The sequence below is a fragment of the Thrips palmi genome, unplaced genomic scaffold (genome assembly GCF_012932325.1).
Source record: "Thrips palmi isolate BJ-2018 unplaced genomic scaffold, TpBJ-2018v1 HiC_scaffold_17, whole genome shotgun sequence".
Classification (NCBI taxonomy): domain Eukaryota; kingdom Metazoa; phylum Arthropoda; class Insecta; order Thysanoptera; family Thripidae; genus Thrips; species Thrips palmi.
Genome location: NW_023144626.1, coordinates 6,665,595 through 6,691,668, shown reverse-complemented (window position 1 = coordinate 6,691,668; position 26,074 = coordinate 6,665,595). Strand labels below are relative to the sequence as shown.

General features: G+C 64.3%; 1 protein-coding gene across 1 annotated transcript in view; it reads right to left on the bottom strand.

Moving 5' to 3' along the window:
* Positions 1-25,799, bottom strand: part of LOC117643978 (ephrin type-A receptor 4-A) — a 139,980-nt gene extending 114,181 nt beyond the window's left edge. Inside the window, exons 1-2 of the mRNA XM_034383164.1 lie at positions 25,796-25,799; positions 25,547-25,690 (exon numbers count right to left, since the gene is read on the bottom strand). Of these exons, the coding sequence (XP_034239055.1) occupies positions 25,547-25,690; positions 25,796-25,799 (148 nt within the window). The remainder of the gene's footprint in view (positions 1-25,546; positions 25,691-25,795) is intronic.
* Between the last annotated feature and the right edge of the window lie 275 nt (positions 25,800-26,074).

Genomic DNA, 26,074 nt, shown 5'->3' with positions numbered 1-26,074 from the left:
CCTACACCGTAAGGCGTGTACACTGCGCGGAAATAAGAAATAAAACAAAAGTACACAAGCCGATAAACGAGCCCGGCCGCTCCACTGGCCTTGGGCTGCCTTGGGCCTCGGGGCGGGGACAGCCAAGGGAAGGGACAGCGGCGAATATGAAAACGGAAAGGGATCCCGCTGTCTCTCTCGCACGCCTCGAGACTGCGCGCCGCGAGTGGCCGCACGTCGCGCTGCCATCTGGACACCCTAGCCGCGCGAGCCGCGCCGTCCACCGCCAGGAGCCAAGCCAGCCCCGGTCTTGGAGATGATTGCCATGAGCGCAAGTCAAGCCGGGCCGCTGCAGGCCGTCGCTCTGTCTCTCTCGCACTCTCGGCGCGGACCGCAGGGGTGCGAGAGAGACAGAGCGTCCCGGCTGGGCCGTGCTGGGCCGTGCTGGGGCTGGGCCCATCTCCAGCCGACCGAGACATCCCATCCACCTGCCCGGTAAATGGGAGGCCGCAACAGACGTAATCGCTCGGCTATTATATATTATTTGGAAATGTCCGGAAAATGAGGAACGTACACCTCATTTCCGTGGGCCGGGAGCCCTAGCACGTCGTGGAGGCCGTCGTGGAAGCCGTCGTGGAGGCCATCGTGGAGGCCATCGTGGAGGCCGTCGTGGAGGCCGTCGTGGAGACCGTCATGGAGGCCGTCATGGAGGCCGTCGTGGAGCACGTCGTGGAGGCCGTCGTGGAGCACGTCGTGGAGGCCGTCGTGCGGAGGCCGTCGTGGAGGCCGTCGAGGAGGCCGTCGTGGAGGCCGTCGTGGAGCACGTCGTGGAGCAAGGCGTGGAGGCCGTCGAGGAGGCCGTCGCCGTGAATCGCAGCGATAAGCGCACGAACGCACATCGCGTATCGCACCGACGACACAGAGGCTCCATTCAAAACCCCAATTTGAAGAATTTACTTATCTTATCCACAACGCGCTGCTCGCCGACGCCACCGCTTTGCGAGATACCGACTCACAACATTGGCGATTTCAACGAGTCCACGGACCACAGCGGCGACGCCATGCCTGCCCGTTTCCCCAGCCAGTCGAAGAATTTTCCAGTGGAGACGGACTCGAGAGTGGCGCACCGCGGTCGGGCTGCGGTCATTCATTGTCTGGGCAGGGCTGCAGGGCTGCAGGGCTGCTGGAGGGGGCCGAGGTCCAGCTGGCTCATCCCGAACAGTGCTTCGTCGCTCTGTCTCTCTCACGCTTACAGGCAACGCCCCTCGAGAGCGAGAGAGACAGAGCGACGAAAACGCGGCTGCAGCACCCGATCCCGAGCACAGCCGGGTAGCAACCGAACGGAGGGTAGCCACCAAAGCACACAAAGCGCCTGTTTTCCGTTTCGCACCTCGAGTGTGCCTTCTGGGTCTTTTGGGGCTAAACGACCCCCTTCCGCTGCCGGGCATCTGCGCACCAGGGTCGCACCAGGGTCGCGCCAGGGTCGGATCAAGGTGATAACAACACCTGCCGCCCTTTTCCCAGGATGCCAGTGTAGTACTACCCAGGATCCTCACACCGCGCCGACAAAGAGCACAGCGTGGCACGGCACACGCCTTACCAGCCTTACCGCAAGGACACGCAGGATCAGCCCAATCACTGCTCCTCTCACTCTCTCTCTCTCTCTCTCTGACACCAGACACCGGCACTGTTTTTGTCGCCGCGTCCCCGACCCGTCGGGTCCTCGGCCCCCGTCGTCCTGGCCTCCCCGTGCATCGTCTCTGCATCGTGCATCCATCCACTCTCCCCGAGTGATTTCCCATGTGAGCCCCCCTTCCTTCTCCACAAAGTATCCCCCGCGGCAAAAACTTGACCCCGCGCGCCACACGGACGCACACGGCACTCCGGGCTCGGGGCGACACACACTCACACACACACACACACACACACGCACACAGCGTCCCGCGCAACCACGACCGGATGTGATGCGCACGCAGACTGTCGCGGCTCTCTGTCTCTCTGTCTCTCTGTCTCTCTCTCTCTCTCTCTCTCTCTCTCTCTCTCTCTCTCTCTCTCTCTCTCTCTCTCTCTCTCTCTCTCTCTCGGAGTATTTCCGGTCCGGCCTCCGGTCAAAGGCGCCGCGATGCCGGGGGCGTTTGCTGCGTTTCGACGAGCCTCTTTCTCTTTCTGGTGGTCAGTGTGGCGGTCGGTCGCCACATGGAATCGCCGATGCAACGAGCGGCAGATAGTGTGTCACGTTTTGCAATGCCGGCGTGACGGTGCGTGATCGTTTGTAGTCCAGCCTGCGTATCAAGGTCCAGTCTCTCTCGCCTGTGGCCGCCTGGAGCCTCCTGGAGCCGCCTTGAGCCTCCTGGAGCCTCCTGGAGCCTCCTGGGGCCGCCCGGAGCCGCCTGGAGCCACCTGGAGCCACCTGGAGCCGCCTGGAGCCTCCTGGAGCCGCCTGGAGCCCCAGGCGGCCGAGGACGCGCATGGCCACGGACTCCTCGGCTCCTCGAACGTCGGTGCAACGTCGCTACCGGGCCGATAAATAGAAAACAAGAATAAAGTAAAAACCCTGAGCTATTGTCCCGGCCGGGCGAGCCGTGGCCGAGCCAGCCTGGGCTGCCAGGGCTGCCAGGGCGCGCGGGGCAAAGGCGTAAGGCTGAGGGCCTCCACGACGGCAGTGCTGGCAGTGCGGCAGCGCCGCTGCGCCTCCATGTCGTGGAGTCCGTGGCGGAGAAGGTGAGGCGGGGAAGGCGAGGTGAGGAGCGGCGCGGGGCGGCGTTGCCGGTTGGCTACTCTGGAATGCGAGTGCTGCCCGCTGGCGGCCTGGCCTGGCGGTGCCTGGCGGCCTGCTGCTGCCCCGGCCCGGACGAGCCGAGCCCACCGGAGCAAGGGCCCGGCCGGGCAAGGTGTCCGAGGCCGCGCCGAGCCGGGGCACGCCGGGGCACCGCGACGCGGCCGGGGAGCGGGGCACGGGGCGCGGAGCGCAGCGGAGACCGGAGCACAGCAGGACTGCGTTCACGGTGTTCACGGCGCGTTGTGTCCGCCGAGGAGGGGCAGGGCCGGCGGGGCGGGGCCGTCCGCGGATGCGACGACCGCGGCTGGAAGCCTGCAAGACTGGAAGGGCCTGCCTGGAGATGCCTGGAGCGGCTGGAGCGGTTTCCCAGTGCAGCCGCGCCGGCCGCGCGCAGGGAGCAGGCGCCGTACACAAATTAAATGATTTAGATGCCAGATTAGGCGGAAATGTGTTGCCTTTTAAAACGCCACATTTCACACACGGCAGCCGGGCAGCCACCGGCTCGGCGGGGCGTGCGGCACGCAACGCACGCACGCCGTCACGCGCGTGTACTTACCTGCCGCACGGCCTCCGCGACCTCGCCCACCACACAAGCCCAATCGTCACCGTGGCCCGACATCACCTGGGTGACCGCTCCGCCGCGCCCCGCCCCGCTTCCGCCCGCGCACAATGGCCGTACGCCCTGGGCCGTCCTGGGATGTCTAGCGGTCCCTTTGTCATGAATACGTAACGAATGTGAGCGAGTTGGACGTGGACGGGGCCGGCCTGACCGCAGGCCTGACCGCCGGCCGAGGTGGGTGGTTCATCAGGGCGCTCCGGACACCGAACGGGCGATTCGCGTCCCTGTCTCGCCTCACCTCGCCGGGCCAGCGAGGCCGGACCTGGGATGCTGGACCCGCTGGGCCCGCCGGGAGGGACTCCTAGCCACCCCGGAAAAGATAAACACGAATCCGGCGATCCCTCCAATTCCAGTGTGTACGGTCACCGCGAAAATGCGCGTCGCGGCTGGGCTGCAGGCCGCAGGCAGTGCCAGACATTGGTCTAAAGTCGCAGGCCCCTGTTCCTCACCCACTGCCGGGGGGACCTGCCGGGGACTTCCCATACATTCAACATTAGTCCAATTTGATCCTGCCGACAACGGGGTAGGCGGCGCCTGGATGGAACCCCCCCCCCTCCCCCTCTTTTCATGTCACGTCAGGCGGCCACCACCGCGCACCACGCGGCACTACACTATACGCCTCCGCTGCAGCAGTGCGGTGCGGCGCGCTGACCCCAATCCCCGGACAAATGCGCGACTCCACAAAGCTCTCAGGATGGTCGTTAATAAACGCGCAAGATGGGGAGGGGGCGTCGGAGCGTCCGTGCGTGTGTGCGAGTGTGAGTGTGTGTGCGTGCAGTTCATCCTCCCGCACATCTGTCACGTCGAGTTTACGCGCGCACGCTCGCCGGCCCCGGCCACGCGCGGAGAGCATGGCGGAGCGTGAATGCGGCGCGTAGCTGCGCGTAGCTGCGCGTAGCGGGGCCCATTCATCGTCGGGGCTTCCAGCAAAGAAGGCACAGCGCCCCTGCGACAACAGCTGGGGCCTCACCCCTCACTCACTCACACTCACGCGCACGCACGCGCGGCACAAATGTGAAATGTCAACCCTCTCTTCAGCTGCGGCTATGATCCCCCTCAATCGGGGGATAAGCCCTACCGGTGGGAAACGTCAACCGCAACCCTCCCTCCCGCCAGAAAAAAAAATCTCAAGCTAAAAGTAAAACGGGGAAAAATGGCGGCGCGCTGTCATGCGATCGGTTTGAAACACGCCACGAGGCGGCCGGGTCCCTCTGGCCTCGCCGTCGTTGCGAAGCGTTGCGACACGGCGATGGCGATTGATTGGCGCGATCGGGCGGTCCAATTGGCGCCGCGATAGACGAGGGCGAGGACGCCGTCGAACCGCGAGGACGCCGTCGGTGCCACGAGGCGGCCGTCAACGCCGCGAGGACGCCGTCGAACCGAGAGGACGCCATCGACGCCACGAGGCGGCCGTCAACGCCCCGAGGACGCCGTCAACGCCTCGAAGAGTAACTGGCTTGCCAAAAATTCCGGCAGGCCAAATTTAAATGGAATCCGCGCCCCAATGGTGGCGGTCCACTGTGCGGTCCCGGGCGCACTGCAGGTAGCACGCTGACGTGAGGCCGAGACAATGGGACCCCCAATTTAGCGCGTGTCACGGGGCCGGATTAGCCGCCACCGTTGGTTCTGGGGAAGCGAGCAGGTCCTCTAGGCCGCCGTCGAGCAGCGAGGCAGCCACCCTTCTACCGCGAACCCGTCAAAAGCTCGACGTCGCTCGCCGTGTCGACGTGTCGACGTGGCGCGCAGACAAACAGGTGAGATATATGGCGGCCAAAAGTCAATCAGCAGCGGGGGCCTTCCAGGCCTTCCCCCGAACGAGGTCGAATGAGCCGCGCAGTGCCGCGCACACCTGTCAGCCGAGTGACAAAGAGGGCAATACAGCGCTAATGCCGGCGGACCATGGCGGGCCATGCACTCCAGGACCTCCAGGACGGCACGCAGCGCGCCGTAATTGGACACGCGAGTCTTTTTCCACACCGTTTCCGAGCTTCCTCAGACGGGCGCCTCAAATCAGGCTATAATTTCCACCCCGCTCCTGCGGTCCTCCTGTATCCGCTGCTGCATTTTCGCTCCGCCCCCATCCTGGCCCCCATCCTGGCCACACCTTATTTACATTGTGTGCACCGCGGCCGGCGCGGCCCTGGGTGTGCTTGGTGTGCTTGCGGCCACGGCCGGCCCCTTGGAGCGGTACCCCGCCCACGCACACACTCTCACATATGCGCGCGCTCACACACACACACACACACACACACACACACACACACACACACACACGCACGCCTCTAGTTCATTACCAGCGCCCCGCCCAGACGAGATGGTAATTGCGACAACAATCCAAATAATTAGTGCGCCAATTTAATGACGAAAGTAAACAGAAATTCGGAGTGAGCGAGGCGAGGCGTCACAGGTGGCAATTATGATCGCGGCGGTACATCCCGTCTCGCTCTGGCCGACGCGCGGGCCGGGCCTTGGCCGCGCGGCGGGCCGTGGGAGCGACGAGGACGGACAGCCGTTTCGGCCTCCGTTTCGGCCGGCCGGCCCCGCCCCCTCCCCCGGCCCCGCGAAGGGAACGCGAGTTAACACGTTAATTTGAGCCTGCACGGCCCGGCGCTGGCGGTGGTACCCGACGGCCATCAGTCGGGCCACGTCGCCGTCGTTTCCATACGGGCCCCGCTCTTCTTCTCGTCCTTCTCGGGCTGGTGCGGGAGCTGCAGGAGCTGCAGAACCTCCAGGAGCTGCAGGACCTCCTGGAGATGCAGGACCTCCAGGAGCTGCAGGGCCTCCAGGAGCTGCAGGACCTCCAGGAGCTGCAGGAGCTGCAGGACCTCCAGGAGCTGCAGGACCTCCAGGAGCTGCAGGACCTCCAGGAGCTGCAGGACCTCTAGGAGCTCCAGGACCTCTAGGAGCTGCAGGGGCGCCGGGCCGCCGCGACGCCCTTGGGCGGAGGCAGCAAAGCGCGGAGCGGGTGCCTTTCCTTTCCAGCGCACACACACTTCTCCGGTCCTCCGGACCTTCGGTCGGCCGGGCCCTCTGCCGGCCCGGTCACTGGAGCCACCATTAGTCTCTGCGGAGAAAAGAGCGGCCGACAGATGGATGGATAGATCCCTCCACACAATGGCTTTTTCCGCGCCGGCCCGTCCAGCCGGCGAGGCGGCCAAGGGCCCAAAGGGTTGTCCAGAGCGCTGCTGTCCGAAGGGCTGTCCAAAGGGCTGTCCAAAGGGCTGTCCAAAGGGCTGCCCAACCGAAGGGCCCGGAGGAACAAGCCGGAGGCGTGGGTCGAAAGAGCCGCGAAGGAAGGAGGAAAAAGCGTGCACCTTCCTGATGTGATGAGACTGTCACACCGGGGAAACGTATCGACGCCCTGAACGGGCCGTGTGGGCTGGCGGGGCCCTTTGGCTTGCCTGGCGCTCCTCGCACCTGCACTGCAAGGGCGAGGGCGGCGAGGGCCAAGGGCCCAGGACCAGCTGCCGAACGGCACCACCAGTAAAGACAGCGGCCGCCGTTTTATCGGAAATAACAACAAATTGCTTCTCTCTTTTCGCTTCTCGGTCGGGCGAGGCAGGGAGCCCCCCTGCATTCTGTCCGTCCGACGCGACGCAACTGGAGCCCTAAGTGGTTGGCCTCCACAAGCCTGGAGCAAGCCTGGAGCAAGCCTGGAGCAAGCCTGGAGAAGTCTGCAGCCCCGGCCAGTCCTGCAGGCGACGCCTTGCAGCGGTTGCGACTGGAGGACTGGAGTCACCTGGAGTCCGTGGCGGTCCGTACACTGTAAAGGTACAGCCGCCGGATTCGGACGGATCGTTCTCTGTCTCTCTCGAACTCATGGGGCGTCTCTTAGCGGCGCGAGAGAGACAGAGCGACGGAACCAGGTGAGACGCCGCGCTATGCCGCAGCCACCACTGGGGGCCACCACACCGCCAGGGTCATGCCCGGGTCATAGGTGGGTCATAGACTTGACCAGCCGGCCCGCAGTGGGACACCACAACGGCAGCTTCAGCGTCGTCGTCCATGCATCACACACACACACACTTACACACACTCACTCTCACACAGAGGGTCATAAATCTAGGAGCGTCCGCGCAGGTCCGTCAGCACTGGCCGCGGTCCGCGGTCGAGTCTTGGTCGAGTCCGCGGGCCGCGCGCGCCGACCGGAGGGGCCGTCGCGTCGCTAAAGCAAAGCCGCCGAAGCCTCCAAAGCCGGCGGGGCGAAGCCGCCAGGCGCGTCGACGCACGTATTCCAGTGAGGCTGCCAATTTATTCGCACGTCCTGATAAGACCGCGAGAGCGGTAAATCAAAAACCGCGGCCCGGCCCGGTCGGGACTGGCCGGGACTGGCGGGGCGCGGCGCCACCCGCTGCCATCGACGCGTCGTCGCCGAGCCCCGCCAGCCCCGCCACCACCGACAGGGCTTTGACCGTTTGCTTTATTGCTTTTCACCGGGAATACGCAGCACGGCGGTTCTGTTGTGAAGCCCACCTCCCGGAACCCAACGCAGCTCCACAGACACACACACACATCCACACAGACACACACAGAGTACTACACTGTACGACAAGGGTAGGCTACACGCGGGAGAGCACGCAGCAGGCAACTTTACTGCCATAAGTGAGTTTCCGCAAAGGCGCGGGCAACGTAACTGCAGACTCTAGAAGAAAAGGGGCCGAACTAGGCTGGGGGTCGCTGCTGGAATGGCCGCGCCGCGCCGCCCCGCCACGCCACCGTAACACCGGCGCGCATTACGCCCCCGCGGCTCCTCTCGACCATTTTCTTTCTTAATTCCCCTCCCTTCATTTCCTCCGCGTTTCATCACCGCAACACACTCTCTCTCTCCCTTGCACTTCCCCCGCCCCTGCCCGTAATCTCCCATTCACCGTTATCGTTTCGGCTAATGTTACTGCCTGGGTACACATCCACGGGTATCTCCCCAGGAAGCCGTGGAGGTCGTGGGGGCGGTGGAGGTCGTGGAGACCGTGGGGGCGGCGGAGGCCGTGGAGGCGGTGGAGGTCGTGGGGGCGGTGGAGGCCGTGGAGGCGGTGGAGGTCGTGGGGGCGGTGGAGGCCGTGGAGGCGGTGGAGGTCGTGGGGGCGGTGGAGGCCGTGGGGGCGGTGGAGGTCGTGGAGACCGTGGGGGCGGCGGAGGCCGTGGAGGCGGTGGAGGTCGTGGGGGCGGCGGAGGCCGTGGAGGCGGTGGAGGTCGTGGGGGCGGTGGAGGCCGTGGCCGCCGCGTCCCTCACCTGAGCACCGAGGCCCGCATTAGAGTCTCGACACTCACGGCCAATTTGGCCGTCCCGCCGTCCGGTCCGATTCATGCCCCGCCGAGCTACGCCGGCCTCGCCGCGAGACGCGAAGACTGCGGTTTGGTTTCAGCAGGCAGAACGACTCGGCTCCAGCTCGGCTGGGCTCGACTCGGCTCACCGCAGCCTCGCAGCGGGGGTCCGTCTCCCCGCCCGGGCAGCCGTCGACGGTCCAAGCCGGATCGGGGCCCGAGAGTATGCAAATTATTTTTCTTTAATTTACGAAGCAGCTGTCAGTGCGTGGCGGCGCGGTGCGGCGCGGTGGTGAGTCACAGGACGGCCGCGAGGGTCGCGGACTCGCTCTTGTTAGCGCGCGCAGCCTCACCGCGCCACTCGGCCACGCTCCGCCACCCCGGCCATTGCTCATGCATGCGTCCATGCACGCCCTGCACGCCGCGCACCACGAGGACGACACGGCCGCCAGCGCCGCGCGCCAAGTGTCACCCAACAGCCAGCCACAGCCAGCAGCACACGGCAAAAATGAAATCCATTCGCGTTTCAAAATGACCGCCACTTCGTGTGCTTCCTCGACATGCACGTCGTTACGCTGCCCGTCCACCCATGCGGCCGAGCGGAGCCGTGCGGCACCGTGGGGCTGGACGGCGCCCTTAGGCGCGCCTTTGACGCGGTGGGATGACGTCGTCGAGGCACAGCCGCACAGCCGCACAGCCGCATCGCCAATTTGTCCAATCCTTTTTCCGAGCCGCTACCTCCTCCTTTGAGGGTCGTCCTCCCGGCCTTCCGTGTCCCTTCAAGCGCGAGGGCGGCTAATGGCGCGAGGACGGCGACGACGCGGCACTGGAAGCGCCGAGGGCCAGCCGAAGGGCCAGCCGAAGGGCCAGCCCAGCGGGTGGAAACTACTTTTCCGAAATGGGCGTGCAGACGTTTTGTTATCCGTTAACATCGGCCGAACCAAGCGAGCTAGGTAAAATCTGCTTACATTTTCGGAATCAGCACAAAATTTGGCAGGGAATAGGGTACTTTCTAGATGGCGAAAGCAAAATGATCATAGTTATTTTGAAGCCTAAAAACAAATGTGTTGCGAAATATGGCCCTGATCCTATGTCTCGCACTGTCGCGGTTTGCTCAAAATGACTGATTTGGAAACGTTAATGTGGGCGAACGGAGCGTCGTATCACAAATCCGAAAACAGATTTAGAATCCTCCAGTCTTTTACCATGGTATAGGCTATATGCGTTCTTTTGAATTTTCAGATTTCATCCTGATAACTGTCGGTGAATTTCAGTCGATTACGTGTTTACAACAAACATTTGCGTGGCTCAAGTACCGACCATTTTCGGGGATCGTTGCCGAAAGAAGGAGTGGCTACCTACTCCATCTATATAGCCTATACATTGGCAATTTTTTTGAGGATTTCAAATCTGGTCTCAGATTTGTGATACGACACCCCGTTCGTTCACATTAACGTTTTCAAGTCGAAAATGTTACTCGACGAGACATGGGATTTTTGGTCTTTTTGAAACATTTTCGTTTTTAGGCTTCAAAATAACCATGATAATTTTGGTTTCGCCATCTAGAAAGTACCCTATTCCCTGTCAAATTTTGTGCTGATTCCGAAAATGTAAGCAGATTTTACCTAGCTCGCTTGGTTCGGCCGATGTTAACGGATAACAAAACGTCTGCACGCCCATTTCGGAAAAGTAGTTTCCACCCGCTGGCCAGCCGAAGGGCCAGCCGAAGGGCCAGCCGAAGGGTGATTGTCCCTCCCAGCTTCACAGGCCGGCACCGCGAGGCGTCCGTCCAGCCTGACGCGACATTTGACTCACATGACCAATACCGACGCCGACCGGCCGGTCCGCCAGCCCGGCCGGCGCCGCCTGCTCCTGCTTGGCCCGGCTGGGCTGCCGGACTTTGAATTACAGCCGCTAGACGTTTTGTCTCAAGGCGGCTCGGCCCTGGGCCTGGGCCTTCATCTTGAGCCAACGATGCCGAAAACGGCGAAGCGGTCCCGAAAACGGCGTGCCTCCCTCACCCCTTCCCTCGGATCGTCCTTTTCATGTCGCCGCTGCCGCTGCTTGGAATTCAAGCCGTCCTCCCCCTCCCCCTCCCCTCCTCCCCCGCACTTGACGCACGGATCAGCCTTTCTTGCTCATCCCCTTTATGCGCCGCCCCCGGCCGCCCCCGGCCGCCCCCGGCCGCCCCTTCTCCCTGCAACTTCGTTTACTTTGCGCCGCGTCTGCGCATCCACGGAGCGGCACGGCACTGCAAGGCACGGCGCGGCGAGGCAGGGCGCGGCCCCGGGGCGGTCTACCCCCTCGCCCCATTCAGCTTCAATCGCGTTTCACAAATGCGACGGGTAACAGACCGACTACAGTCCCCAAGCGCCTCGCCGCCACGCCGCGCCTCGCCACGCCGCGCTCCGCCCCGCCCAGCATCGCCGCCGCAGTCGCTAGAGCCGCTGCGGCAACAAGCGCAAAAAAATAACGCCCAGCTAAATTCTTCGTCGAGGAAAAACGCGAGGCAAGCCGCGCGACACGAAAAAACAGAATGAAATAAAAACCCAGCGCGAAATAGTGTTAATTTCTCCTCTCGGGACCGCGCGGCCGAGAGGAGCAGGGTGAGGGTGAAGGAAAAGTCGGGGTAGTTGTTGAGTTCTTCTTCCTCTCTCTTTCTCCCTCCCCTCATCATATTTACATTCGGTTTCGGACCCTCGGCCCGCTGCGCCACCCCCGCCGCGCCGCCGCGCCCGCCGGGCCCGCGGGACCACAAATGTGCAAACTAGCGCCGCCACTACTCGGAGAAGAGCACTAGCGACGAGGGCCCTACCAGAGTGAGAGGCCCCCGCCGCCCCCGCCGCCCCCGCCAGCCCCGCGCCCACGCCGTCACACACCCCCTTTTAATTCCTACCTGGTGCGCCTCGCCCCGCCCCGCCCACACTGATAGAAAAGATGCTGTTAATTAACAGCATATATCCTGTTAAGTTTTTTAGCAACACTTGTTGTAGAAGAACGGCATATTGTTGGACACTGAGTCGTTATCCAACAGCAGTGTTGTAAAAAGGGATGATGGCTCTCTGTATCTGATCTCTGACAATAAGTTGTTGTGTAACAGAATTACCATTTCCAAATGGCACCAACCTGTTCATAAACAACACTTTTCTGTTTTCAAACAAAGAAGTTGTTATACATTTACAAAAAAAATGTCGAGGGTCCTAATAGTCTTATCCAATACTAGCAATCATTCAGAAACGCTCTTTTCTGTTTACAAACAGCACTGTTCTTCAACGCGGTCTCTCCGTTATTCACAAAAAGGAAATAGGAGTTTCCTGACGGCTCAAACAAGACATTTGTTTTGTAACAGTTCGTGCAGTTCTTGGACAGTTCACCGCTGTTTAAAAATTGGAAGTGTTGCTAAAAAACTTTACAACACAAATGCTGTTCAGAAACAACAGAATTTATTTTGACATAGTTGGAGTTTGATTTGAGCCGTGAGCTGCAAAATGCTCCGGCAAATCTTCAATTGAATGGTTTTTTTAAATGACAGGATACCGTTCCAAAACAGCATATATCATTAATTTTACAAACAAGATGTTCTGTTTTCCAGCATTGGAAATCGACTATATTTGTTGTTTTCTCCAATGATGAAACTTGCTGTTTCCTAACAGCATTTGTGCTGTTTTAAGTTCCGATGACACGTGCTGCTTAAAAGCAAATCACTCGTTGGTAAATGTGCTGTTTTCCTACAGTTTCTTTTAACAGTGCAGACCGTCTTCTAACGACCCCCCGCCCAATCGTGCCGCCGTGCCCAAGTGAGCGTTTCGCCCCCTCCCCTTCCTCGCCCGCGGCGTCAACACGCCACGCCACGGCGCGCACTTCCAACGCAAATCTCATCTTTTGTCAATTCATGAAGAGCTCCTGCCTCTCCGTTCTGCTGCGCGCTGTGCGGCGCCGTGCGTGCATGGCAGGCAGCAGACTCAGCTCTCTGTCTCACCCGCACCCCTACGGGGCGCCCTGAGAGTGCGAGAGAGAGGGAATGGCAGGGCCTGCAGGGGCCGTCGAGCCTCCCCGTCACCTCGCCCCCGGGCGGGGGCGTGGAGCGGGCGTGGAGCGGGCGTGGAGCGGGCGTGGAGCGGCCGAGGGAGAGGGGGCGTGGCAAGGGACTTTCCCGGCACATCTGCTGCTGGAAAGTACGCCCAGTGCGCTGTGCTGCGCCCCGCGCCCCGGCAAAAACCCCGCGCACTCGGCTACAGCCCGGGCTACAGCGGGGCGGCAGAGGGGCGCAAAACACTAAAAAACACGCACGCTGGAAAAAGTTGCGCGAGTTGGCGCGGTGCGTGGCTCGCGTGGCCGGCTGGAGTTCGCGGCCCCGGAACGGCCGGAACGACCCCCGGTGCCACGCCGCCCCTTGCCCGCTGACCCCGCACCCCGCCGACGTGGCCCCCGCGGCCCCCGTGGCCACCCCTTCACGGTCCACGCGCACGCCCCACGCCACGGTGCGGAGCACGCCACTGTGTACGCCAAGCGCCGCGCCAGCCATGTGGACAGCTAGTTGTTGGCGCCCGCCGTGCCCGCCGTGCTGGCCGTGCTCGCCCCGCTGCCTTCCTCATTACGAACAAGCCCGGCAGCACACTGGGCGTGCAAGGGCAGCGCCGCAGCCCTGCCTGCAGCCCTGCAGCCCTCGGGCCCTAAAGTCCACCCTTTGCGCGGCAGGCCAGCGACCCCAAGGCCCCGAGGCCCCGGGCGGGGCTGGCGGTATACGGGGCCCAGCACCGCAAGGGCACTGCCTCGGCGCTGCCGGCGCGGTGGTAGTACGGCCGCCGCAGACGTTTTGCGTGAGCAATTATAATTTGTGGGCCAGAGGGGGAAAGGGGGCGCACCGCAGCGCGCGGCGCAGCATAGCGCAGGGCTAGGCGCCCCGCCCCGCCCCGCCCCGCCCCGCCAGCCACGCCCCCGTGCAATTTCGGGGTCCTTATGATGCTAAAACGGCGATAATCATGCCTGCACCCAACCAAAGAGGGCTGGGAAAAATGGCCCGCCTCGGCACACCGCCCGCCCCGCCCCGCCCAGTGCAAAGTGGTCTATCAGACAGACAATGGGGGGCCTGCACCGCGCACACCTCACCTCGCACACCGCAGGAAGGGGGCGACCGAACTGGCAATATCGAACGCCCGAACGTCTTCCTTGGGGCCCAAGACGTCCCCGCGGTGGAGGAGGCCCAGGCCGGCCGAGGCAAACAAAAAGGAAAACGTGTCTACCAAGTCAATTTCGGCTTTCGGCGACATCAAAGGCCGCCAAAGACCCCGTCGCGACGCGGTGCGACACGGCCTGCACCCTGACGACTAGTATCTCGCCGAATTTGAATATCTTTGATCAGGCCACCCATTTCACTTGGTGATTAGAGTCGGCGCCACGTCCGCCACGTCGCGGCGCCTCCGGAGACACGTCTCGGGAGGCTCGGAAAAAGGGAGGGTGGCAGAGGGACGAGAAAAAATTGAAAAAGGCGCGATTCGCGCACAGGGGCGCCACGCCACGCCGCGCACCGACAGCACGCGAAACTAGCTGAGACAATAGACGCATCCGGGCCGCGCGCCGCGTGGCGTGTGTGGAGCCCTGTATGGAGACGCAGTGCCCCGCGGGGCAAAACAATGCACCACACCTGTCGGCTCGTGTGCATATGCAGGCGGCCCGCCGGGTCCTGGATGCGGTCCTGGAGGCCCTGCAGGCCCTGTAGGCTCATTCCCAGGCCGCAAGACTACGCGAGACTCCCCTGGCCTTCGCCGCACCTCGCTCGCTACACGCCTCAGGGGAGCTCTTAATGTGATTCCCTTCCGCTAACCCTTCGCCTCGCCCCCGCCGCCCCCGCCGCCCCCGCCCCCTCAAAGCCGCGGTTCATCCGCTTACCCCCACCCCTTCCCTCTCCCCTTTCGCTCTCCCTTTCTGTCACTGCGTCCAGGATTTGTGTCCGCCAAACGACGGCGACGTGTCCGCGGCGGCGGCGTGGCAGTGTGCGTGGCAGCGCGGCGCGCGGGCCCCAGATGGCGGTAGTGCCAGCGCGCCAGCAGGGCCGCCACCGCGACCACAATGGCTTGACGGCCGCCGAGTAACGCAACGGACGCGCTCGCGGCCAAACCAAACCGTCGCTCCGTCCCTCTCTCTCTCTCTCTCCCTCCCTCTACGCGACGCTTCCAGATGACTGACAGATTCAATCAATAGACCGCGGTCGAACCGCCGCGCCCGCCCGGGGGAGCAGGATAAGTACTCCGAGTGTCTGTGATTGTAAGTGAGTGCGTGCGCGCAGTGCGTCAGTGTGTTAGATATACGGAGCGACATGATGCGGAGAGGCCTTCCTTCCCCCAGCCAGCGTCGCGCAGCGCGCAGCCAAACATATTCACCGAAACAGTGCCGCCGCCACGGCGTGCTCGCTCCTTCGATCAATGCAGTGTGCCGCCGCCCTCCAGGGACACAAGGGGCGCGCCCGCTCCTCCAGGCCAGCAGGCCCTGCTTCGCCTCCTCCACCACGAAAAAAGCGAGACAGTCGTCGTTGTCGTCGGCATGTGCGCTGCTGGAGCAACAGCGTTCCACACGGCCTCGTCTGCAGCCGTGCCGGTCGCCGCGCGGTTCCAGCACGCCGCCGGACTGGTTCCAAACAGAGGCCTCTGACCCTCTCGCTCCGCCACTGCCCGCCGCCCGATGAACCAGTGCGGCAGAGACAGAAGAGCAACGGCAGTGTTCGGAAGCAGTCAGCGGGCCGGCCGCTGGACCGCGCCGCGTTCGACTCCGCGACGTAAATCCGGATTAGGGGTGGCCACGTGCGCGGTCGCGAAAGGGGGGAGGGAGGGAGGGAGGAGAGAGAGAGAGAGGAGAGAGAGAGAGGGGAGAGAGAGAGAGAGAGGGGGGGGGGGGCAGGGTGAGGAGAGCACGTCTCGGCTCCGGGCCACCCCCCCCCCCCCCCCCCCCAAGCTGGCCAGGCCACCGAGAGTGACGTTGGCACGCTGGCGTCAGTCAGGGCGCGGTGCGCGGTGCACACGTCATCTGGCTGCTGCACTGCAAGGCGGCTGCGACGCGGCGCGGGTCAGCGCGCACGACGGCCAACACCATCGAGCAGCCAATCAAGGCCGCCATCGACGTCATTGTCCGTCGCGCCGCCAACAATGGGGGAGGGTGCGGTGCGCCCCGCCCCGCCCCGCCCGGGGATCATCCCCCCGAACTCCGCGCGAAAACACAACCCCCTGATTAGGGGAGGTTCCAGCGTTCCAGCTCCCGCAGCGCAGCCCGCGCAGCCCGCGCAGCCCCAGTCCTGCCAGGATTTTTCATTGTAATCCCCAGAGATGGCGTCCTCGCGTTCGGCTCGGCCTTCCGGCCTTTGGCAGCAAGGCGCGGCAGCGCGGAGCGGCGCGCAGGTTCCACTCTCATTTTCAATCCCCTTTTGCGGCTGGCTCCTCACCACGCCTCACTCGATACGCATCCAACATTTTCATTTCCTCCGCGGTGCAGAATATATATATTTTTTTTCCCCTGCCGCGTGGGCGCGCGCGTGCCCCCCGGATTATTTTAAACAAAAATCAATTTCATAAAAAACGGCTCTTTTCCGACAGTGCAGTTTCTCGATGGCATCACCGCAGCGCGCAGCCCAGCGCAGCCCCACCGGCCGAACGGAATGGAAGGGCCCCAAGCCTCGGCCAAAGCCGCCTCCTCGCGTTCCGGCGGATTAACTCAGAGTTCCGGTGCGGCCGGCCCCGGCTCGGCCCCGCCCGGTTCTGCCCGGCTCGGCTCGACTCGGCTCGACTCGGCTCGGCTCGTCTCGTCTCGCCGGAGCGGAGCCGAGCGACGCCAGAGCTCATTGCCACAAAATAACACTCCACGTCCACTTTTTTTGGTGTCCCATCTTAATTTTTTGTTGGCGTACAAAAGGCAGGACGAGTGAATAGACGGCGGCGTCCCCTCCGTCACGGCGGAGCGGAGCGCGGCCGCGGCCGGCGTGGGCGTCCAACAGCCCGTCCGCTCACCGCGCCCCGCGTGGACGAGGACGCCGTCGACAGCCAGGGCCTGCCAGCGCGCCACGCCGTCGGCCGCTCCAGGCTTTTGGCACGCCGAACGGGAGAAGGGCCGAATGGGAGAACGGCATGGCGGCCGCGAGCTGACTTCGCTGGGCGAAGAGGAGCGACACGCACTGCCCAGGGAGAGGGAGGGAGAGAGGGGGAGAGGGAGAGAGAGAGAGAGAGAGAGAGAGAGAGAGAGAGAGAGAGAGAGAGAGAGAGAGAGAGAGAGAGACAAGCGCGGTCCCCGCCAGCCAGTCAGGCCCGCCGCCCAAAGCTGGAGGCGATAATCCGACCGCTTCTCTCGCGTTCACACGGCTGCACCGGACCGGGCAAATGCGCGGACACGCACGCACACATACACGGACGGGCACACACACACGCGCACACATGGCCACGGACAGACACAGACACACGCACACACGCATGCGTGCACCAGCTGCAGCAGCGGATTCTGGCCTACTCTTCCGGACGATTTCCAGCAGTGCCCGAGGCGCCCCGTCTGGCCTGGCCCATGCTCCAGCCATGCTCCAGCCATGCTCCAGCCATGCACTGGCCCGTGCTCCGGACGTGCCGCGGCCCGGCTCGGTGACCTCGAGCCCCTTTCCAGCCCTTGGGCCCCGGGCTGGAGACTCCAGCGGACTCCAGCACTCGCTTCCATCGTTCCAGCAGTCCTGACGGACACGCACCGCCGCGCCGGCCGCGCCTCACCCCTGGATTTTTTGATTAGTGGATCATTAAAATTTGATGCCGCCACGCCGCCAGGGAACGGACGGGAAGGGTTTGGTGCGCTGGCCGGGCCGAGGCCGGGCCTTGCGTGAGCCGCACCGGCCGTCTCTAAGGCTGGCCGCAGTAAAGCGTCTTTACAGCCTCCATCCGGCTACCTCCGCCGCCTAGCCCGGCCGCGCGGCCAGCGGGCCACCAGGCCGCCACGACCGCCACGGCCAGGGTCCGGCCTCGATCGCGTCGCGACACCATCAAGTGCATCAGGCCGGCGACGCCGCCGTCGGCGCGGCCCGGGGCCCGGGGCCCTGCGCTCGGCCAGCCGTCGGCCACGCACACAACACGCGGGAGCGCAGCGCACGCAAGGCGCGGCACACGCATGCACGAGCGTGCCGCTGCTTTCCAACCGCCGATCGGGCAGAGTGGCAGGGAGAACGACGGCCAGGTCGGCGAGCCACTCTCGCCGTCTCTCTCCCACCCCTGGGGCGCCCCTCGACAGAGGCAGGACGACGGTCCGCTGCTCAGCCTGCAGGTCCCGCCCTAATGGAGACAGTTAGGCCTGGCCTGACCCTGCGGGGCCCGCGGGGCGAACCCTCGCATCGGATAACCCTTGCAGCGCGTCCGTGTCCCTGGCGTGTCCGTGACGCGTCCGTGACTTGCACGGCCGTTCCTCCCACAGTGCCCTGCCTAGCCCTGCCTAGCCCTGCCCGATGCCGGCAGCGATAGTCGCGTCCCCAGTCACCTCCAGATGACGGCCAGGCAGTCTAGTCATAGCCCGCGCGCAGCCCGCGCCACGGCCCCGACTAACGCCGCCCTCGACGACGCCCAGCGCAGCCAAGATAATAAAATCTCCAGCGAAACAGGACGCGCCAATGCGCCAATTTGTCATCTATTCACCACGGCCTCCGACGCGACGGGGACGGCAAGGGGCTGCTGTTGTAAAGAAGTGAAAATCAGCTGGCGGGTACCAGCCAGTCAGGCAGTCAGTCAGCCAGGCAGGCAGCCAGGCAGGCAGCCAGCCAGTCAGGCAGTCAGGCAGCCAGGCAGGCAGGCAGGCAGGCAGGCAGGCAGGCAGGCAGGCAGCCAGGCAGCCAGGCAGGCAGCCAGTCAGGCAGGCAGCCACCCAGGCAGGCAGGCAGGCAGGCAGGCAGGCAGGCAGGCAGCCGGGGCGTGCCAAAAGGGACCGCGCGGACGGCACTCGCTTATCAGCCCCGAGATAAGCGACCCCGGCCGGCGCCGCCCCCGCTAATGATTCCCTTTCACAAAGTGCGCGACCACGCGCCGCCACCCCCAGCAGCGCGGCACGGCGGCACGGCGGCGCGGTGGAATGCGTCGGGGACTCCGTCGGGGACTGCATTGTGACCTCCGGCCTCCCCGCGACTTCGGAGGGCCTCGACGCCCTCGCCAACCGCCACCAGCAACCAGAGCGAACCGGAGCGTGCGGGTGCCACGGGTCCCAGAGGAGCCCCCACGCCCCGAGGGCGCAGGGCACAACGACGTGGGGGCGAGAGGGAGATGGAGTTTGAGATAGACAGAGAGAGAGAGCGCGCGAGCAAGTGCTACGCGAATAGTTCCAGTTTTTGAGCTCACTGTGCGGCGCGAGGACGGTGGCGACAAGCTCACTGGCACCCAGCGGGCCGCATCCGAAGCGTCATCGTCGCAGTCGCGGGGGCCTCCCGTAGGGGTGCGAGAGAGGGGGGGGGGAACTCGGCGGGCCCCTAGATTGGCCGAGCACTCTCCCGTGCCCGCGCCCTCCAGCCGCCGGTCTAGTGCCCTCCACGGGGTGCATCGCACAAGAGGGGAAAGGAAAGGGGTGGCCGGCGCGGACGCCCCACCCACACGCACTCGCACACACACACACGCACACGCACACACGCACACACACACGCACACACACACGAGTAATCGCATGCACTCTCCGGCGCCAACAGCAGCAGTTGGCCGCGTAGGACATTAGCACTAGAGCCCCAGCCTCTCCAGCGCAGGCAGGCCCTGGAGAGAGACAGAGGAAGGGAGAGAGACGGAGAGCGAGGCGAGGGCCGTCCCGTCGTCCCCCTCGAGCAAGACGCGCTCCACGCGCTCCTGGCCGCCCGGGCCGGCGGGCCCCGCGCCGCGCGCACCGCACGACAAACTTTGCACGACTCTAGTGGGCACGTGTGTGTGAGTTAATGATACGTGGCCAAGTACAGTACCCAGACTCACACAGCGACAGACACACACACAGACGCAGTAAACACACGTACGAATGCAGCGCGACCAGACCGCGCGCGTCAGCGGGACCCCATTTTGGACCACTCTGCACTCCTTCGGCCCATTGGGGCCTTTGGGCCAGTCGGCGGTGGACCGGCTCGGCGCCGCGGGGAGGTCCCCGTCCGCGGCGACAACAACAACTGCAATACTCCAGCAACAACAATTTGGAGCCGCCGTAAAAACGGCCCCACGATGGGGACGCGCGCCTCTTTTGGCGGGGAAAAATAAAGACAGGAACGACAAGGACAAGCAGAACTTCCATTTGGCTGGCCGTGCCGGGCCGGGCCGTGCTGCATCGGGCTGTACTCGGCCTCTAATCCAATGAGCAGGCGCGCCACTCCACGCCACTCCGCGGACGCGAAATTTGGCCCTGCCGTGATGGCTCTGCCCTGCCGGCCCCGGCAAACACGATGGCCGTCAAACCAGCGGTCGGTGCCGCCAGCCGCCTCACTCGATTTGTCCCGAACCAACCCCTTCGGGCCGCAGGGCCTTCGGGCCGGTGCTTCCCATTTCGCCGCCCCGCCCGTCCGGCCCCACATGGGCCCCGCCCCGCCCCGCCCCGCCACCCTCATCAAGCCAGTAATTAAGGCATCAGCAGACGACGCCAACACCTGTCACCGCCACGCGCTGGGCGTTGCTGGGCGTAGGAGCCGACGAGGCGCCAGCCAAGGGGAGGGGGAGGGGGAGGGTTCGGCCTTGGCCGGGGTCGGCCTTGAACGAGACGGCTAGTATTTTCGAGGAGAGCGGAGTTGGAACCCCCAACTCGATCTTGAACCTGATCTCGGGACGCGCCAAAAAACCACGCTCATCACCGAGACGTCGCCGTCGACGGCGTCCTGGGGACGGCCACCGCCACGGCCTCGGCTAGGATCGCGGCTCGCGGCGTGCTCCAGCGCGGCCAGCGCGGCGGCATTCCAGGCGGCCGAAACTAATGGCCTGAAACCACTCCAGTCAGCGGGTCCGGCCTGTCCGGCCTGTCCGGCCCAGCGTGCTGCAGCGGGGCGAGCAGGGCGAGCAGGCCCACCAGGTGGGGCAGCCTCGGCCCCAGCGGCCCCAGCCTCGCCCGGCCGGCCGGGGCCCCGCCTGGGGAGGGGGCACCGCCACGGCACCGCCACGGCACCGCCACGGCACTGCCGGCCGCGTGAGTCCAGTGACACCGGAATGATTTGGGGTACGCCGTGCCCGCCGTGGCCACGGGCTTAAACACACAACGTGGCAGCGGCCAGTGACTCACGCACCGCGAGGTGTGCACACACACACACACACACACACACAACACACACACACAACACACACACACACACACGCACGCACACGCCCAGCTCACGCAAGACCCACGACGGGTTGGACCCAGAGTAGTTTCCATAAGTCGCCTCCACCAACACCACGCGGTGGAGCACACTTTTAAATTTGACATTTTCCCTCCGGTGCCAAGTGAAGCGCGGCGGCCTGGTTCTGGCTGCGCAGCGCGGCGCGGCGCGGTGCAGGTGGCGACGGCCGGTGTGGCGGCCTTCTCTTCAAACTGCATGACTCTTGCTTTTGCTCGCGGCACCCGCCATGCGTGGCACTGCCAGGCTGCCGGGCCTGTTCCAGACCTCCGGACACAAGGCGGCGTAGGGCCTCCAGGGCCTCCAGGGCCTCCAGGGCCTCCAGGGCCTCCAGGGCCTCCAGGGCCTCCAGGGCCTCCAGGGCCTCCAGGGCCTCCAGGGCCTCCAGTCCAGGGCCTCCAGGACTGGCAGCGCTCGCCGCTTTTTGCGCCACATTTCGCAGAAGCGGCTCGACGGATGTGACCGCCGCCCCGCGCCCTCCCCCTCCACTGTCATTTCGCTGCTGGCCAAAGCCGTGCAAAATCCCGTTCATCTCGTGTCATTTTTTTCCTGCTCTCCGGACGACGACGACGACGACATGCTCGGGCCGAATGTCAAACGCGCAGTAGTAGACTGATTACGAGAGTCGTTTTCGGCGCTGTCTCTCTCGCACCCAGACGGGACGCTCCATGAATGCGAGAGAGACAGAACGACGAATACGACTCTCGGAATCGGTCCGGCAACGAGACGGTGGCGCAGCCGTCCAGGGGGCGTCTCCGGACTCGACTCCGCAACACGACGGGCGCGCAACGCGCAGTGTAGTGCAACACGCAATGAGACTCGCAGTGCAGGGCCTAATGAGCCCGCTCCCATACAGTACTGCACTTCCGCGTGGCAGTGCCGTGGCAGTGCCGGGGCAGTCCGGCAGTGCCGCGACCGAGGTGGGAAACAATTAATTTGCTTCCCGTGCAGTGCAGTGCCACGACGGCTTTGCCACGGCTTCCCATGCCGGTCCGCCCTCCGCCCGCCAACAGACAAGACGACGCCGCGGCGCGCCGCACACGCACACACACACACACACACACACACACAACCAATGTGACTGCAGAAATTTTTCATTTTCAAAACGAGGAGTAAAGCCGTCCGTCCGCATTCTTAATGACGCGCATCGGGCCAATTGTTTCCCCGCGCCGACCTTAAGCGAATGCACGCACACACACGCACACGCACGCACACACACGCACACACCTACTGCACCACCACCCGTTCACGATTTATGTGACGGGTGCGCACACGGGCCGGCGGGGCCGCGCGGCCCCCCCGCAGCCTCAAACACTGCAGAAAATGATTTTTATCTTTTATCGGGGCACTCACCGTCAGCACAGGTAATTTCAAGGAGCAACCCCGGGACCACCCACCTATCTCAAGTACAAGGCAAGCCCGAAGAGCGTTTCCGACCGGCCAGGCCGCTGGGCCCGCGAGCTGCGCTCACACAGACACACACGCAGACACACACACACAGACACACACACACAGACACACACACAAACACAAGTCGCACGGCCTATCCTCGAGGCAGAAACATTTCCTGCTTCCCATTTGCGACGACACGCATTTCAAATTCCATTTTTTACGAATCCCGCGCTCCTCTCTCCCCCTCTCTCTCTCTCTCTCTCTCCTCTCTCTCTCTCTCTCCCCCCCTCCCCCCCCCCTCTCTTTTTTCCCCCCTCCTCTCTCCCCCTCCCCCTTTTTTTTTTTTGGCTCTGTCTCGCTGGTGCCGCGGCCCTCCTTTTTGTCGGCCCAAATCATCTCATCATCGTCCGGGGTGTGAACCGGCCGCCGCACGCAGGGCGAGCGAGCGTGCGCGAGCGTGTGTGCGCGAGTACGCGCCCGTGCGTATGTGTGTGTGTGTGTGTGTGTATGTGTGTGTGAGTTTGCGTGTGTGTGTGCGTGGCAGCAGACGTGGTTGCATGACCACCTGCACCGGTCTGCACTGGACGGCCCGGGGGGGGGGGCGTGGCGGGGGAGGGCGGGGCGGGGGGAGGGTCCCAGCGGCGGGTGGCCTCGGGGGCGTGCGGCGGGCGGGGGGCCCCGGGGGCCGCGGGGGCCCAACGCGGCTGAGGGTGCGCCGGGCTTCGCTGCTGCACCTCGGCAACGCCGCGCCGCCGGCTGAGCCTGTCTAGAGCCGCGAGCCGCTCCGGGCTCTCCGGACTCTCCGGACTCCTTCTGGAGGCTCCAGCGCCGCCGCCATTGTCCGGGCGAGCGACTCCAGCCGGCCAGCCGCGCTGCCGCCGTGCACCGACGCACCGCCGGGGACCGCCGGGGCTGCAGACAGATTCCGGGAGTCGTTTTCGTCGCCCTGTCTCTCTCGCTCTCATGGGGCATAAGTGCGATAGAGACACAGCGACGAAAACGGCTCTCGGAATCAGTCTGCAGGGGCAGCCCGGCTGCCTTTGGCTCCTTTGGCAGGGCTGGCGTGCGCTTCGACACTTTGGACACGCCGGTCACGCGGCCGGCACGCGGCCAGCGCGCAGCACGCGAAGCACGCGAAGCAGGGGGCGCCGCCGCCGCGTCCTGGCCGCGTCGCACTAGATGAAGTCATCGAGCCATAACAATACAAGCCTTATCAAGGGCCGTGCAGGCGTGCCGTGCAGTGCCGTGCCGTGCTCTCGGCAGCCCGGGGTGGAATGGCCCGTCATTACCTAGGCCCCTCCCCCCCCCCTTCCCCCCGCGACCCCTCACCCTGGCGCCCACCGCGTGCCCTCGGCCTGCCCGCAGCGCAACGGCCACATCTCGCCAACATCGATTTTTCCATCAGCGCGGAAGGAAAAAAATGGCCGGCCGAGCCCCCGGCCGAGGCCCCGCCACCTGTAGCTATTTAGCGCAAATCGAACACACACGCTCGTCGGAGCGAAAGCGAAAATCACCGAGTCCGATTCTACCGGGAGAAACAGACAGACACAGACGAACGGAAATACCGAAAAAAGTGAAACGGGGGAGATTGAATGGGGTCTGGGCTGGGGCAGTCTGAGGCTGCGCGGCGGACGTGCAGCAACAACGCATCGGCCCATTCCGTTAATTTCGCACGCCAGATATGCACACTGTATGTGTGTGTGTGTGTGCGTGTGTGTGCTGGTCCAATCTCATCCCGAAGCCATTATATCAGTGATCGCGTTTGGTGTGAGGCCACCCTCATACTCCCCGGCCTAAACACACAGACACACAGACAGACAGACACACACACACGACGCACCGCGCGGCGGCAGGCGGCAGCGTTCCGCTGATTCCGCGGAATATCTGCCGAGGGCCGCAGTCCCGGCCACTCTTCCTCCTCCTTGGGTGGACCGGACCGGAAGCCTTGTTTCATTCCGCGGACTCACGCGCGCGCGTGTGTGTGCTGTCTGTGCGTGTGTGTGTGTGTGAGTGTGTGTGTGTGTGGTGTCTGTGTGTGTGCGGTGTGTGCGTGCGCGCGCGTGTGAGTGTGGCCTAGGCGAGCCTAGGCCCTTGCCTCCCTGCCCACCGACTTGGCGCTGGCGGGGCTGGCGCGCGCACCGGCCGCTTGCCGCCAAGTTCCGAGGGATCCGTTTCGTCCCTCCGTCTCTCTCGCTCCCCTAGAGGCCTTTCGGGACGCCCCACGAGTGCGACGGAGACGGAGCGACCGGGGCCTTCGGGTCGAGACGAGGCGGCCGGTGTAATGATAAGTTCCACTTTACAGCCGCTTGCCTGCGCTCCGCGCTCCGCGTTGCACTGCAGACTGTTTCCGAGCACTGCTTTCGTCGGCCCGTCTCTCTCGCACCCATACGGAAGTCCCCACGAGTGCGAGAGGGACAGAGCGACGAGAGCGGTGCCCGGCATCAGCCCGCTGCTCCGCGTTGCAGCGCTCCGCGGCGCTCTGAAAAGACTAAAAGACGGCGGCGTAACCAGATCGGAGAGCCATCATAAACTGGGGGCTTTCGCAATGCACAGCTAGCTGGCTGCCTGCCTGCCTGCCTGCCTGGCTGGCTTGCTGCCTGGCTGGCCGCGCGAACTTGGCGAGGCCAGAGGCCAGCCGGTCATCGGGGCCCCGATTTCGGTCCGCGGCGCGCCGAGTGAGGAATGCACTGCAAATGCACTGCGTGTACACTGCGAATGCACTGTGAATGCACTGTGAATGCACTGCGGATGCACTACACGAGTGCACATACGAACGCACTGCGAATGCACTGCGAATGCACTGCGAATGCACTATATGAATGCACTGCGGATACACTACGAACGCACTGCGAATGCACAATGAAGGCGGCGACGCAGCGAGGCTCCCGACGACAAGATTAGCGCTCGCTATGGCTCCGGCAGCCCCAGCGAGCATCCCGGCACCGCCGACATGGTTTAGATAGGAGGTACCGTTGGCCAAGTCGCTGGCCTCCAGCAGCCTCCAGCAGCCTCCAGCAGCCTCCAGCAGCCTCCAGCAGCCTCCAGCAGCCTCCAGCAGCCTCCAGCAGCCTCCAGCAGCCTCCAGCCGCTACCGGGGGGAGCTGGAAGGGGCAGGCGCGCATCTAGCAGCAACGCGTTGCTGCCAGAGTGCAAGAGAATGCATGGGCATGCATTCGGAACCATCACTCACCTTGTTCCGCTGATGAGACGGTGACTAGAGACAGGAGGCACAGGCCGAGGCCTGCTAGGGGTGCCAGCAGAAAAGCTTGCAGCCCGGACGGCCTGCACGGCCGACACGGCCGAGACGGCCTCGACGGCCTGGACGAGGGTCCGCGTGGCCGCGTGCGGGGCGGTGGGGGCGGCCGGTGGCCCTGGACGCTGCGGAGGCCCTGGCCGAGGCCATGAGGGCCGTGGCCCTGGGTGCCGCCCGCGGCCGCGCCCATGGCCGAGCCCGTGGCCGAGCCCGTGGCCGAGCCCGTGGCCGAGCCCGTGGCCGAGCCCGTGGCCATGGCTCGAGCGCCCCTCACCGCTGCCACATCACTGCCGGCCTCGTCACGCCGCGATAATCCTGAAACAAACAACAACATGAGTCACACAATGCGTCTAAGCCCCCGCCGCGGCCAAATCGCAGCGCGCGGCACACTAGTAAATTGCCGAAGTAAGCCGGGCCGCCGAGGCTGGCAGGCACGGTGCGCAGCTGTGCGGGCCGAACTAAAGC